Source organism: Hylobates moloch, unplaced genomic scaffold (assembly GCF_009828535.3).
Source record: "Hylobates moloch isolate HMO894 unplaced genomic scaffold, HMol_V3 SCAFFOLD_16, whole genome shotgun sequence".
Taxonomy (NCBI): Eukaryota; Metazoa; Chordata; class Mammalia; order Primates; family Hylobatidae; genus Hylobates; species Hylobates moloch.
Window position 1 is genome coordinate 67,983,751 of NW_026652291.1, and position 14,951 is coordinate 67,998,701.

At 43.9% G+C, this 14,951-nt stretch overlaps 1 protein-coding gene across 2 annotated transcripts in view; it reads left to right on the top strand.

The window, feature by feature from the left end:
* Positions 1-14,556, top strand: part of AP4S1 (adaptor related protein complex 4 subunit sigma 1) — a 70,981-nt gene extending 56,425 nt beyond the window's left edge. Inside the window, exons 5-6 of one of the 2 annotated variants that reach the window (XM_032180186.2) lie at positions 2,741-2,812; positions 14,213-14,556. In XM_032180186.2, coding sequence (XP_032036077.2) covers positions 2,741-2,812; positions 14,213-14,452 — 312 coding nt within the window. In that variant the 3' untranslated portion in view covers positions 14,453-14,556. Of the gene's footprint in view, positions 1-2,740; positions 2,813-7,466; positions 8,204-14,212 lie in introns of those variants that run through there. The other variant, XM_032180188.2, reaches the window with a different exon arrangement.
* Positions 14,557-14,951: the final 395 nt, after the last annotated feature.

Sequence of the window (14,951 nt, forward strand, 5' to 3'; positions counted from 1 at the left end):
GGCTCACTGCAACCTCCGACTCCCTGGTTCAAGCAATTCTCCCGCCTCAACCTCCCGAGTAGCTGGGATGACAGGCACATGCTGCCACACCCAGCTAATTGTTGTATTTTTAGTAGAGTCGGGGTTTCACCATATTGGCCAGGATGGTCTCGATTTCCTGACCTCTTGATCCACCCGCCTCGGCCTCCTAAAGTGCTGGGATTACAGGCGTGAGCCACCACGCCAGGCCGTTATCAGCCTTTTCTTGATTCAAGAGTTGGTGTTGGGAACATGCCTTGTGGTCTGTGATGTGGTAATGCATCTAGCCAGGAAGGGGCTTTGGAAGTGCCTTCCAAAGCTGAAAGAGACCAAGAGGTGGTCATTCCAGAGACTGGCCTTGGGGACAGAGGACATGGAGACTGGCTTTAAAATCTATCTCTGTGTTGATTGCTTGGCAAGAGCACCATAGACCAGCACTGTTCAGTAAAACTTCCTGCAGAGATAGGAATGTTCTGTACCTGTGCCATCCAGTACAGTAGGCATTAGCCAGATGTGGCTCTTGAGCACTTGAAATGCAGTTAGTATAACTGAGGAAATGAAGTTTTAATTTTACTTAATTTAAATCTCCACATGAGGCTGGTGTTTACCATATTGCACAGCGTAGCTCTAGCTTCTGCTTACCTTGTGATGAGCACTCTCTTGTTTAGACGGACTAGTTGCAAGTCAGGGTCTGTGATCAGAACTGACCATGATTAGCCATTTCAAGGTGACACCCACCAAGAAGAATATAATTTCCCAAAATAATAATGTTCTAAACCTAGGAGAATAAAAAGTGGGTACAAGTACTATCATTGCTAAGGTTTTAAAAATTATTATTATATTCAGTAACTGAGAATAAATAGCATATTGCTGAATTATAGGTATAATTTTAGGGAGAGTCAGTGACCACATAAACCACAAAAGTAAAGATTAGAATTTAATTTCAGCCAGGTGATTATGCAGGACTTGGACAGTAGGTACTAAGGGACAACTTGGCTTAGGATCAAACCATAGCAAAAAGAAGAAGAGGAAGAGGGAAAAGAGCACTACGGGAAAGAAAATAGGATCTGTCCCCCTCACAGAGACAGCCTTGTCATGTAAGATTTATTTTTAGGTTTGTGAATTTTAAACATTCTTTCTGTGGCTATTTTTAATCTTCAAGAATTTCCAAATCTTAAATTTGGAGATCAGTCTCATGCTGTCTGGGGCTGAGAGAAGCATCTCAGCATCACATTTTTAAAACAAAAAACCAACCCAGTTAGCTTCAAAGGAGGCAGCTTTGCCAGAGGTGAGGGTTGTTGCTGTTGAAGAAGTGATATCGGGATTTTCAGTACTGCATTTGACAAACCTTAAGTCCTTTCATGTTTGAACTTAATTCCCTTTGCTTTTTTCTTCCTCCATACTTTTTTCACTGCATAAATACCTATTTTATTTACAAAATTTTAAAACATATAAGCAAAGAGAAAGAGGAAAGCGAATACATGTAGTTATGCATTTGTCTAAACCCAAAGAATGTACAACAGCAGAGTGAACCCGAATGTAAACTGTGGAATTTGGGTAAGAATGATGTAGGTGGGGAATGCTGATCATGGGAGGAGGCTGCACATTCGGAGGGACACGGAGCATGGGATATCTGTGTACCTCCCTCTCAATTTTGCTGTGAACCTAAAACTGCTCTTTAAAAAGTAATGTATTTTTTGGCCAGCCATGATGGCTCACACCTGTAATCCCAGCACTTTGGGAGGCTGAGGCAGGTGGATTGCTTGAGCTCAGGAGTTCAAGACCAGTCTGGGCAACACGGCAAAACCCCCGTCTCTACAAAAAATACAAAAATTAGCCAGGTGTGGTGGCGCACACCTCTAGTCCCAGCTACTTGGGAGGCAGAGGTGGGAGGACTGCTTGAACCCAGGAAGCGGAGGTTGTAATGAACCAAGATCATGCCACTGCACTCCAGCCTGGGCGACAGACTGACTCAAAATAAATAAATACTTTCTTGAAATAAATAAATAAAATAGATTTTTTTAAGTGAGAAGAAGATCATCAGTAAGCCCATCAGTTACTGATAACTGCTGTTAGGTACATTTCCTTTTAGACTTTCTATGTCTGTCTGTAGCTATGTAACCATATATACCTTGACCTTTATACATACATAGGATAATACTATGTATACATTTTGTAACTTTTTTTAACAATATGTGAGTACTTATATGTCTACATCATTTGTGGATATGCTACGGTTTACTTAATTAGTTCCCCTCCTTGATAGATATTTAGGTTATTATCCATAATTTGCTATTACAAACACCATTACCCTGAATATCCTGTCATATATCATAGTGCCATTGTCTAATTTTTTCCTTAGGATAAACTCCTAGAAGTAACATCAGTGGATTCAAAGGGTGTGGCACATTGTTAAGATCTCTGATACACACATCAAATTACCTACATCTGTAAAGGCTGAGTTAGTTTCTTTTTCCCTCTGCTTCCTAAAGATGAATCGTATTGGACTGTAAAATTCCTTTGAACTACAGCCTATATTTAAAAAAATTATAGTCCCAAACTCAGGGCCTTGGCAGAGTCAGACTGCTGTGGCCACCAAGCCCAGAAGCAGGTAGGAGAGGCCGCTGCTATGAATGCAGAAGCCTCTTCAGTCTGACTCTGCTAAGAGCAACAGGCCCCAGTGTCTTTGTTCTAACCCTTGCACTCTTTTTCTCTCTTCCAGAGTGAATTAGATGTATCCTTTTTCAATACCGTTTTCCACAGTACTTGGCAAACGCACTCTGGTCCTTATCAGGTAAGTGCCATGGGGCAGGAAAACTATTCAGCAGAGTCCAGAGTGTTCATCACTAACAACTATGACAAGACAGCCAGAGGTGTGGGTGTTCTGCAGAACTCCTCCCCCACTTCGTCACCCTTCTTCAACAAGACGATTCTTTTTTTTTGAGACGGAGTCTCGCTCTGTCGCCCAGGCTGGAGTGCAGTGCCGCGATCTCGGCTCACTGCAAGCCCCGCCTCCCGGGTTCATGCCATTCTCCTGCCTCAGCCTCTCCGAGTAGCTGGGACTACAGGCGTCCGCCACCACGCCCGGCTAATTTTTTGTATTTTTAGTAGAGACAGGGTTTCACCGTGGTCTTGATCTCCTGACCTCGTGATCCACCTGCCTCGGCCTCCCAAAGTGCTGGGATTACAAGCGTGAGCCACCGTGCCCGGCCTTTTTTGAGATGGAGTTTTGCTCTTCTTGCCCAGGCTGGAGTGCAATGGCTTAATCTCTGCTCACTGCAACTTCCACCGCACTGCAACCTCTGCCTCTTGGGTTCAAGTATTTTCCTGCCTCAGCCTCCTGAGGCATTACGGGTGCCCACCACCACGCCCAACTAATGTTTGTATTTTTAGTAGACACGGGGTTTCACCATGTTGGCCAGGCTGGTCTTGAACTCCTGGCCTCAGGTGATCCACCCACCTCAGCCTCCCAAAGTGCTGGGATTATAGGCGTGAACCACTGCGCCTGGCAAGATGATTCTTTTTTTTTTTTTTTTGAGACGGAGTCTTACTCTGTCCCCCAGGCTGGAGTGCAGTGGTGCGATCTCGGCTCACTGCAAGCTCCACCTCCCGGGTTCACGCCATTCTCCTGCCTCAGCCTCCCGAGTAGCTGGGACTACAGGCGCCCGCCAACACGCCCAGCTAATGTTTTGTATTTTTAGTAGAGACGGGGTTTCACCGTGTTAGCCAGGATGGTCTCGATCCTGACCTCGTGATCCGCCCGCCTCGGCCTCCCAAAGTGCTGGGATTACAGGCTTGAGCCACCGCACCCGGCTGGCAAGATGATTCTTAAGACTTTTTTTTTCCAGGCAGGATAGCGCTATCATAGTAGTTAATAGCTACTGTTTATTAATTTCCTTTAAGCATATGGAATAGGCATTTTCAAAATTTAAATAACACAGCCAAAAAAGTGTTTAGTCCTCCTCCAGAAACTGGATTTCCAGGGTTCCAGGTATAAATCTCTAGAAAATGCCCTACATGACCAGAATAAGGCCTTCAATGTTGATAAACTGGAAGGTGAAAGAAATTGCCTGGCTTGTATTCATTGCTATCAAATGTATTCATTTCCTTGATAGCAGAGAAAGTTCTCCTTTTCTCCTTCTGTCTCTTTTAAATCACAATATCCAAGGACCCTCAAAACAAGCATGATTTACTTAGAATACTGCAGGCCCACAGATTTTGGCAGGAGCCCTCTAGGCTTTGTGCGAGTGTTTGGGAGGCAAGTTAATTTTCAAGTTTATTTTTTACTTCAAAAATCTACCTACCACTTGAGTCCTTTAAGAACACATCAGGCCGGGCGCGGTGGCTCACGCCTGTAATCCCAGCACTTTGGGAGGCCGAGGCGGGTGGATCACGAGTTCAGGAGATTGAGACCACGGTGAAACCCCGTCTCTACTAAAAATATTAGCCGGGTACCAGCTACTCCAGAGGCTGAGGCAGGAGAATGGCGTGAATCCGGGAGGCGGAGCTTGCAGTGAGCCGAGATTGCGCCACTGTACTCCAGCCTGGGCGACAGAGCAAGACTCTGTCTCAAAAAAAAAAAAAAAAAAAAAAAGAACACATCAAGTTTGAATATAAAATAGTAAATTAAGTATAACAAATGTTTATATATAAATATTTATATATTAGAATATAACAACTATATATGAATTATAACAATATGTTTATGTGTATATATACATACATGTATTTGTGTGTGTGTGTATGTGTGTGTACATGCACACACAGGCATTTTTCCACATTTTGCCAGAAATACTAAGTGGATGCAAAACTACTGGTTCTGGGCATAGTGTCTGATGTGTATATATATGATATGTATATACATTTTGTACAGACGGGGTTTCACCACGTTAGCCAGGTTGGTTTTGAACTCCTGACCTCAGATGATCCGCCCACCTCGGCCTCCCAAAGTGCTGAGATTACAGGCGTGAGCCGCCATGTCCGGCCTAATTTATAAATTTATATATACACTTATATAAATGCCCAGAACCAGTATGTTTGCATCCACTTAATATTTCTGGGGAAATGGCTATTTACTTGTTATTACTGATAGGAAATGTCACTGTGTTGATAAAATTCATTTTGTGCCCTGAATTTGGAAGCCTCTGTAAAGTAACTGGGAAAATCTGAGTGCCCTCTAGTGGTGAGTGACCCAAATCTATGGTCCCTGTGACCTAGAAGGGACTATAGATCCCTTTGTAGGTTTTAGCATGCTGAATAAAAATATACTGTGATATACAGACCACGTTGTATATTATGGTATATTTTCATTCAGCATGGTCTGTATATTACAGTATATTTTTATTCAACATGTAATATTCTATCTGAATTAAGCCATTCAAAGCAATTCAAAATAAATCTCTTCCTACTTGAACATGGTACAAGTAGACAAAAAGCTTTTTGATTTAAACAGTCATCAGGAAGATAGCAAGGGCTAAAAGACACTTCACTGGGAGTGGAGAACTCAATTTCCACTTTTGGTCTTGCCACTGACTAGCTGTGTGTATCGGACAAGACACATAACCCCCTCATCTTAAAATGAGAGAATTAAATTAGAAGAGCTTTAACACCTGATCAGCCTTAATAGTTGATGTTGCCATGACTTTAGGTAACTAAGCTGAGTTACCTTACATCTAAAACAGGAAGAGAGTCTTACAAGACTAGATATTGAGAGAGTTAATGTCAATCAGAGGTGAAGGGATATGTATTATAGTTGGATGAGTTGTGTTGATGTGTCGTATATTTACTAGATGTTTAGTAGAAATAAAGATGGGTATACTTGTCTTTGTAACCTTCTGGTGTGTAGTGTGTAGTATAGGTCTGTGTGATGAGCTCCAGCGTTCTTGTTTGAATTAAAATTTTACGCCAAGATACACAATTTTCCCTTCATTTTACCTGGTTTCATTTTCACCCTCTCTTCCCTTCTAACCAAGTTATATATATTTACTGTCCTTAGGAATTACTTAGGCATATCCCTCTGGCAAATTAGGAATTTTACGTCATTTAGAGAAGAGAACTAAGTCTCTCTAGACCTGGAAGTTTACATCTTTGCTCCGGGTTTGATCTCACTTGTACTTCCAGTGGTCTAAAAGAGCAGGCAGCAGACAAGGGCATGTGCCACCTCTTTTCTGTTGACACTCTTTTTTTTTTTTTTTTTGGTTGAGACAAGGTCTCGCTCTGTCACCCAGGCTGGAGTGCACAGGTGCGATCATGGCTCACTACACCCTGGATCTCCTGGGCTCAAGTGATCCTCCCACCTCAGCCTCCCAAGTAGCTGGGACTACAGGTACGCAACACCATGCCTGGCTAATTTTTTAAATTAAAGTTTTTTGTGGAGATGGTGTCTCACTCTGTTGCACAAGCTGGTCTCAAACTTCTGGGCTCGAGCAAGCCTCCTGTCTTGGCCTCCCAAAGTGTTGACGTTCTTAAAAGGTTACTACGCTTAGCCATCTGAAAAATATCGAATTAAAAACCCCTGACTCTCCTCTGCTTCATACATAGTCCTTTTAAACCATCACATGTCCAAGGAGGACCTCTGCAGACTAGTTACACAGCAGAAAGACAAGGGGACCTTGTCGAGGCTCAGCTGCAGTTCATGCTCCATCTGGGGAGGGGTGTAGACATTCTGCATCACTGTGTGGTAGCATGTAGCCAGGCACCTACGGGAGCAGCCAGCACTGCTTATATCCGCTCTGCCAGGAAAGCTCCCTTAGGCCTTAAAAGGTTGAAAACAAGCAAACTGCTATAATGGCCACCTGGATTTGGTCCTTCCACCGCTAACAATACATAATATTGTCTGTGTTTGCTCAGGCTTAAGAAAGCCCTCCTTGTCAGCTCACATGGGACAGACGTGAGTTAAAGCTTGGTTTTGGTGCAGGAGAAGGAAGTCAAAACCTGATCAATTCCCAGGAAGCCCCTGTCTTTTTCTCCAGAGGCTTTTCCCCCTGATTTTTTAAGGCTAGGGAAGTTTCTGAGAACCTGTACAGTCAGACTTGGAGAAATACAGTGCACCATTTACATTTCTCCCTAGTATGGACTTGTTCTACTTCTAGTAAGACTGACATCACAGAGCAAGACAGATTGGATTTTAAAAAGAAAGGACCTAAGCATAAGAAATCAGGACAGAAACTCTGGCTTGTTGAAAAGCCTTCCAGTTAGTGGAAACCTCTGGTGCAGTGGTGTCAGGTGGGGCGGGCTGCCCTCTTGGGACCAAGCACGTCAGTGACCTAAATCATTCACGTGCTATGAATACACTCCTGTGCACTCTTCAGTTCCACTCCACCCGCCCGGCTGAAGTGAGGCCTGAAGATTCATGAAGCCTGTTTCTGCAGGGAGAGTTTGCCCCATCACATACCTTGGTAGATTTATTTAAGACTTCAAATTTTATGAATTAAGGTGTTTTTTTTTAGGAACCAATTGATGAACTTCCCAAAATATGCTCAGCCCTGGAGCCCCAGCAGGCTTGCTTTTCTCCAGATAGTTCATCATTCAAAGGAGCTGCCTCCACCACCCCCATCTACTGAATAGCCAGGGGAGGGCACCAATGAACAGCACAGTATGGGAGACACACTAACTACTCTTCAAATCAGTGCGTACCTGCTCTACGCATGAAGGTACAGAAAACCTCCACAGCTTTTTCAGTATTTGGTGCCTTTAAAGAGGCCTAAAGACTTAGTTTATTTTGGCTAGAATGGAATGCAGCAGTACTGCCTTCAGGCCTGGACAGCCAGGGGCTCCTCGGCCCTGTGCTCTAGAGGACCCACTCTGTGTCTGCTTCACGAGCACCCTTTCCCCATCATGGGGCAGACGCCCACCAGCCCTCGCTATCCACTGCTTGACCATCCTCTGACTTCTCGGGCCCCTAGAATTTATAAGGTCCCTAGATATCCCAGAACCTGCCATCACGGCCTCTGCAAGCCTCTCCTCCACCTTCACCCCAAGACTAGGGGCAGGAATGATAAGAAGGCTGGGCTGGAACCTGGGATGTCCCACCTACATGCCTGGAGAGAGAAGCAACAGCAGGCTAGAGTCTCTACTTTATATTCTTGTGAGGCACAAATATAGGCTAGAATGCGGAATGTTTTCTTGATTTAAAGACATCTTTAGGCCGGGCACAGTGGCTCACGCCAGTAATCCCAGCACTTTGGAGGGCTGAAGCAGGAGGGTTGCTTGAGCCCAGGAGTTTGAGACCAGCCTGGGCAACATAGGGAGACCCAGTCTCTACAAAAAAATTTAAAAAGCCAGGCATTGGTGGTGTGTGCCTATAGTCCCAACTACTAGGAAGGCTGAGGTGGGAGGATCACTTGAGCCTGGGGGACTGAGGCTGCAGTGAGCCATGATTGTGCCACTGCACTCCAACCTGGCAACAGAGCAAGACCTTGTCTTTAAAAATAAAAATAAAAACATCTTTACAACATTCCTGTTTGTATTTTATAAACTCTTAAAATCTCAAAGTCTAAGCAGTTGATTCTAGAGCCCTAAAGCTCTGGTGGGTTGTGTGAAAGAACCCTGATTCATGCCCCTTTTATTGCATTTGAGGGTGGGGCATAGGAAGGGCCTCAATGCTGTGTGCCCTCTCTGTGACTCCACCGGCATCTGCCATGGTGCTTCCTGGAAGAATGACGGTGTGCAGGCAACAGTGATCAGCACCACCATGGTTTGCAGTCAGGCCTTGATCAGGCCCACTGTGGGGCATCTACCTCTAGTTCCATCAGCTTCCTAAAATCTGAAATACTTTTAGAGATCCGGAAACCAGAATAGGGTTTCTCCAAGTAGGAGATAATATCAGCCTGATTTAATGAGAAATTGTAAAAATACTTGTTCAAACTGAGGCTATAGAAATACCAGCCAGAAGAACAAACTAATTCTTCAAGGAAGCATCCAGCACTGAAGTGGCAGCTTCTAAATGAACTGAAGTTTTCTGCATGTTCTCTCAGAAAGTTACAGTGTTAATTAATTAATAAAATTATTACGAGAAAATTTCTTCTGAGGTATGATGGGGCATGTGATGACTTCAGGAATGGCTTGTTTTTTTTTGTTTGTTTGTTTGTTTTGTGAGACAGAGTCTCACTCTATTGCCCAGGCTGGAGTGCAGTGGTGTGATCTTGGCTCACTGCAACCTCTGCCTCCCAGTTCAAGCTATTCTCCTGCCTCAGCCTCCCGAGTAGCTGAGACTGCAGGCGTGTACCACCACGCCTGGCAAGTTTTTTTGTATTTTTAGTAGAGACGGGGTTTTGCCATGTTGGCCAGGCTGGTCTCCAGCTTCCGACTTCAGGTGATCTGCCCCCCTTGGTCTCCCAAAGTGCTGGGATTACAGACATGAGCCACCACGCCCAGCCAGGAATGGCTTGATATTATCAGAAAAGAGTAAACCAGCTCCACTTTCCTTGAAGGTTATATTTAGAGTCGTAGGAGCCAGATACTTTGGAGCTAGGAGAAGCCTACACAATCATCAGGTAAAAACCTCACTTTTAAAAATTAATGTAAAAAAATTTTTTTACAGTCAGGGTCTTGCTCTGTTGCCCAGGCTTGAGTGCAGTACTGTGATCATAGCTCACTGCAGTCTCGAACTCCTGGGCTCAAGCAGTCCTTCCACCTCAGCTTCCAGAGTAGGAAAACACAAATATCAAGGAAAAAAAAAATAGATCTGGGAATATAGACACACACCACCACACCCAGCTGGCTAATTTAAAAAAATTTTTTTAAAATAAAAACAGCATTTCACTATGTTGCCTAGGCTGATCTTGAACTCTGGGGCTCAAGCGATCCTCCCACCTTGGCCTCCCATAGGGCTGGGTGAGTCACCGTTGGCTGGTGTAAAACCTCAGTTTTTAGATAAAAAGGCTGAGGCCCAAAGAGGTTCTGTGACATGTCCCAATCCATAGATACTTTAGGGCAGAGCCGGTACTAGTTTCTGGGTTTCTAGGGCCCTTGACTCTAGGATTATAAATTGGGTGGGTTAAATTTGACTTTTCTTTTTTTTTTTTTTCTGAAACGAAGCCTTGCTCTGTCGTCCATGCTGGAGTGCAGTGGTGCAATCTCAACTCACTGCAACCTCCGTCTCCCAAGTTCAGGTGATCCTTCTGCCTTAGCCTCCTGAGTAGATGGAATTACAGGCCTGCCACCATGCCTGGCTAATTTTTATATTTTTAATAGACACAGCGTTTCGTCATTTTGTCCAGGCTGGTCTCGATCCCCTGACCTCAAGTGATCTGTCCACCTTGGCCTCCCAAAGTGTTGGGATTACAGGTGTGAGCCACTGCACCCGGCCTAAATTTGACATATTTTTTAAAAATTAATCATCTGGAGTAGACTGTGGCAATTTAGTCTCTAATAAAACATTTATAAAATGCCTGTCACCATGGTGCCTTGGAGTTGTCGAAGCTTTTTTGTGAATAAGGGGAGATGTTTTAGAGAAATGCCTTTGGTTGGAGGAGTCAGAAAGGATGAAAACATTTGAGAGTATCTGTGAATGTCTTGTTGAGAACATGCTCTCCAAAAGTGGAGTTCACATTCAGATTTCGAAACATCTTTTTTCCTTTTGAAAATATTAAATGGAAAGCCTCGTTGCCAGAGAGTGAGGACTGGCCTGTGGGTCCGAGGGAACATGTGCAGCCGTTCCTCCGTGGGAAGGGCAGGCACTGAGGGACAAGGGACCCAGGGCCTTCTCCAGCGTGGGAGATCTAGCCAGGGCCGTGGTGGGTGATGAGAGTCTTGGATAGGCATGGTCCCCAGGAGTCAGCCAGTACCCCGGAAGATGTGAATGTTGCAAATCCGACAGTTCTGCCTCCAGGTTTTTTTTGGCTCCCACTAGCCTTGACCACTTTCCTGTTTCCTTTAAGGAGCCCTCTAGGTGCCATATTCATCTGCCAGCATTCCTCACCACCAGATCCCTCTGCTTTAACCCTATTCCTTTTGTTCCATTTTTCTGGGTTCTGTTTTAGTCAGGAATAGTGACAGCAAGTTATGAGAAGCAAGAGAGATTTAGGGGAAAAATGAGAATAATAACAGGCTCATTGACCCACCTCTGACTTTCGTATTTAATTTTGCATAAGCCTACATAAACTTTAAGCAAAACCACAGCTGGGTATCCTGTTCTCAGAATATGAGTGGGCCTTTAATGAAAACCTACTTTAAAAAAAGATAACAGCCAGGCACAGTGGCTCACGCCTGTAGTCCAAGCACTTTGGGAGGCTGAGGCAGACTGATCACCTGAGGTCAGGAGTTCGAGACCAGCCTGGCCAACATGGTGAAACCTCATTTCTACTAGAAAATACAAAAATTAGCTGGGCGTGGTGGCTCACACCTGTAATCCCAGCTACTCGGGAGGCTGAGGTGGGAGGATCGCTTGAACCTGGGAGGCGGAGGTTACAGTGAGCCAAGATTGCACCACTGCACTCCAGCCTGGGCAACAGAGTAAGACTCCATTACAAAAAAAAAAAAAAAAAATCAGTCCTTTTCAGCGGCCTAATTAACAAGAGACAAAATGTGAACAGGGCCGGGCACAGTGGCTCACACTTGTAATTCTAGCACTTTGTGAGGCCGAGAAAGGCAAAGTGCCTCACTTCAGCCCAGGGGTTCGAGACCAGTCTGGGCAAGATAGTGAAACCCCATCCTTCCAAAAAATACAGAAATTAGATGGGCGTGGTAGCACACCTGTGGTCACAGTTAATTGGGAGGCTGAGGTGGGAGGATCACTTGAGCACAGGAGGTCGAGGCTACAGTGAGCCAAGGTTGTGCCACTGCACTCCAGCCTGGGCAACAGAGTAAGACTTTGTCTTAACCAAAAAAAAAAAAGTGAACAGAAGACTATGCTATACTACAAGAACGTCTCCAGGACTATGCAGAATCTTCAGATGATAGCCTTCTATATGGTAGTATTTTCTGGGGGAAATGTGAACACCGTGGCCCTTGGCCGCTTATCTAATTTGGTGGGAAATTAAAGTATGAATAATGAGAAAGCAAGTTTTCCCACCCTACATATTTTGTTAAAGAACACTTAGCTAGAATTTTTTTAAAAAAAGAAATAAAATGAGAAACCAAGAGATCTGAGACTCAAGTCTAGAGTTAGAAATTGTAGTTTCTAGGTTGGTCTCCGCCCTGGAATTCCTTTTGAGGTTCCATTTGAGTCTGTGCTGCTCAGTTTCTCACTTATTAAAGGATAATTTGATTGCCACTATGGTGTTAAAATACTCATGATGGAAAAGTGTTTTATTTTCCAGAGATCAAAATTCCAATGTTGGGGCCAGGCGCGGTGGCTCACACCTGTAATCCCAGAACTTTGGGAGGCTGAGGCAGGCAGATCACTTGAGGTCAGGAGTTATAGAGACCAGCCTGGCCAACATGGCAAAACCTCGTCTCTACTAAAAATACAAAAAAACTAGCTGGGTGTGGTGGCACATGCCTGTACTCCCAGCTACTCAGGGGGCTGAGGCACAAGAGTTCCTTGAACCTAGGAGATGGAGGTTACAGTGAGCCTAGATCATGCCACTCCACTCTAGCCTGAGCAACAGAGAGAAGCTGCGTCTAAAAAAAAATAAAATTCCAATGTTGGGACCATAAACATTTCAATCACTGTATTTATTTTTATTTTTATTTATTTATTCTGAGACAGAGTCTTACTCTGTTGCCTAGGCTGGAGTGCAGTGGCACAATTTTGGCTCACTGCAACCTCTGCCTCCCAGGTTCAAGTGATTCTCCTGCCTTAGCCTCCCGAGTAGCTGGGATTACAGGCATGTGCCACCATGCCCAGCCAATTGTTGTATTTTTAGTTGAGACAGGGTTTCACCATATTGGCCAGGCTGGTCTCGAACTCCTGACCTCAGGTAATATGCCTGCTTCAGCCTCCCAAAGTGCTGGGATTACAGGTGTGAGCCACCGTGACCGGCCTCATTTCAATCACTGTAATTAAAAAGTTGATTTCAAGTGGCACTAATATTCCAGGAGCCCTATGATGTTCAATTCCAATCCACATTATGTGAAAATTCAGAAAGGCTCTTAGGTTTCTAGGTTGGGAGAAAGTGGACTTCAGTAACTCCGCTCTTTGGGAGATTGTTTCTAGCTCATGTCCGTTCAACCTTAGGGGGCCCATGAAAGAAAACAAGTTGCCTTAGGATCTTTAGAGTCAGTCAAGTTCATTATAGCCTGAAGGTAAGACTGTCTTTCAATAGCCATTCTCAGCTCACTACATTAGTATACCAACAGTCTGGGCCCTTCTTACTTCCTCCTATTTCAGATGTCACCATTGCAGTGTGTTTATTCCATGGGCTTAGCATATAGGGTATTTTTTGGTCCCTGCTTACCTGGCATATGGCCTAAATGCCATTACTCTTGGCCTCACCAGGGTGTACAAGTTGCTCATAAACCAAATCAAGATGTAAACAACAGCTGGACTCTTATTTTAAAAGAGTCACATGATTCCAGGGGGAAATCAGCTTTCAGGCCTTTGCCTCACATTGGATTTGGTCTGTAGTTTCCCCATATAGTGCCAGAAAGCTGCATGATTATTAGAGTTTGAGTCAGATACACAGATACACAGGCAGTCACTTGTCCACAGTATACAATGACCTCACTGAGCAACTCATGTTTCCAGGATGTTGGGAAATTGACTTGCTGGAGGACCTTGTCCTTGTTCCTTGTAATGTGGGGATGTCAGTGGTTTATATGATTTAGCAGTAAATTCTGATCTGAATTTCAAAACAGTTGGGCAGTTGCTCAAGGGGACATCTGAACAGCAGGTCATCTACTTGCCAAAGATGGGCAGCCCACAGAGCAGCTTGATCCCCGAACTAATTCATGGGTTAAAGTTAGATTTCCTTGTATCTCAAAGAAAGTTATCTTGGAGAAGGCGACATTTTCAAAGGCACTAAGGCTTTCATTGACCTTAGTGAATACAACAGGAAGGTTCTCCAGGCCATTTTTCATGTAGCCACCTGTGCTTCTTAGCTCTGCCTTTCTATATATAACTGGCTGCCATTCCCACTTTATCTCACCTAAGTTCTGGCTTCTGGGTCTAGTGAACAGGTTTGAGTCAAGGGCCTAACATTCCAGTCCCAGTTTGGCTATGGGACAAAGCAATCATCTGTATAATTGGAAGACATTATTAATAGGTATATCAGAGTAACGCTTTTTTTTTTTTTTTTCTGGGTCACTTAAGGACAGTTCCCATGGGCCCTTGGAAAACAGTTTATTCTGCTGGAGGACTATTTGCACAGAGCTTAATGAGATATTCACACAGAGCCTAATAAAAACTTTAAAGTCATTCACCGTTTGTCCTATTCTGTGTAGTTGCACTTCACTAAGCAAATACGGTGTAGACTTTGAATATCTGGTCTGGTTGAAAAAAATCAAATGGGAACAATTCACTTTACAAAGATTTAATTTTGAACTCCGCTAGTGCATTTAATTACCTATTTGTTGAGTGAAGTTTATTTGAAACAATCAGTCAACTGTTTTGTTTTTGTAACAGACCAGGATCATGCTCTTTAAGTAGACAGAGAACTTCAGATATTAAGGTGTAGAATTGAGAAACATTCATTGTCAGCATCTCATTCCAGTTCCCCTTCTTTCACAAAAGAAAAGTTAGGTATTCAGTTGAAGAGATTCTTGAGGGAAGTATTTAGTTCTTTCTAGTTTGCTAGACATCATAGTCTAACAATATTTTCTTCTTTCCCCATGCCCCATACTAACTTCCCAGTAGGAACACCTGTAAGCCAAAGTGGCTCCATCATTCTCAAATGACTTCTTAGAACTACCCATTTGTAAGAGATACTGTCTTGAAATCCAGAAATTTTATTATGCTCTGCCTTCTTCATTCATTTTCTCCTCATAGTTATTTTTACATCAGTCTGTCTGACAGAGAAAATAACTGAAGGTACAAGGCATTTATTTTGGGG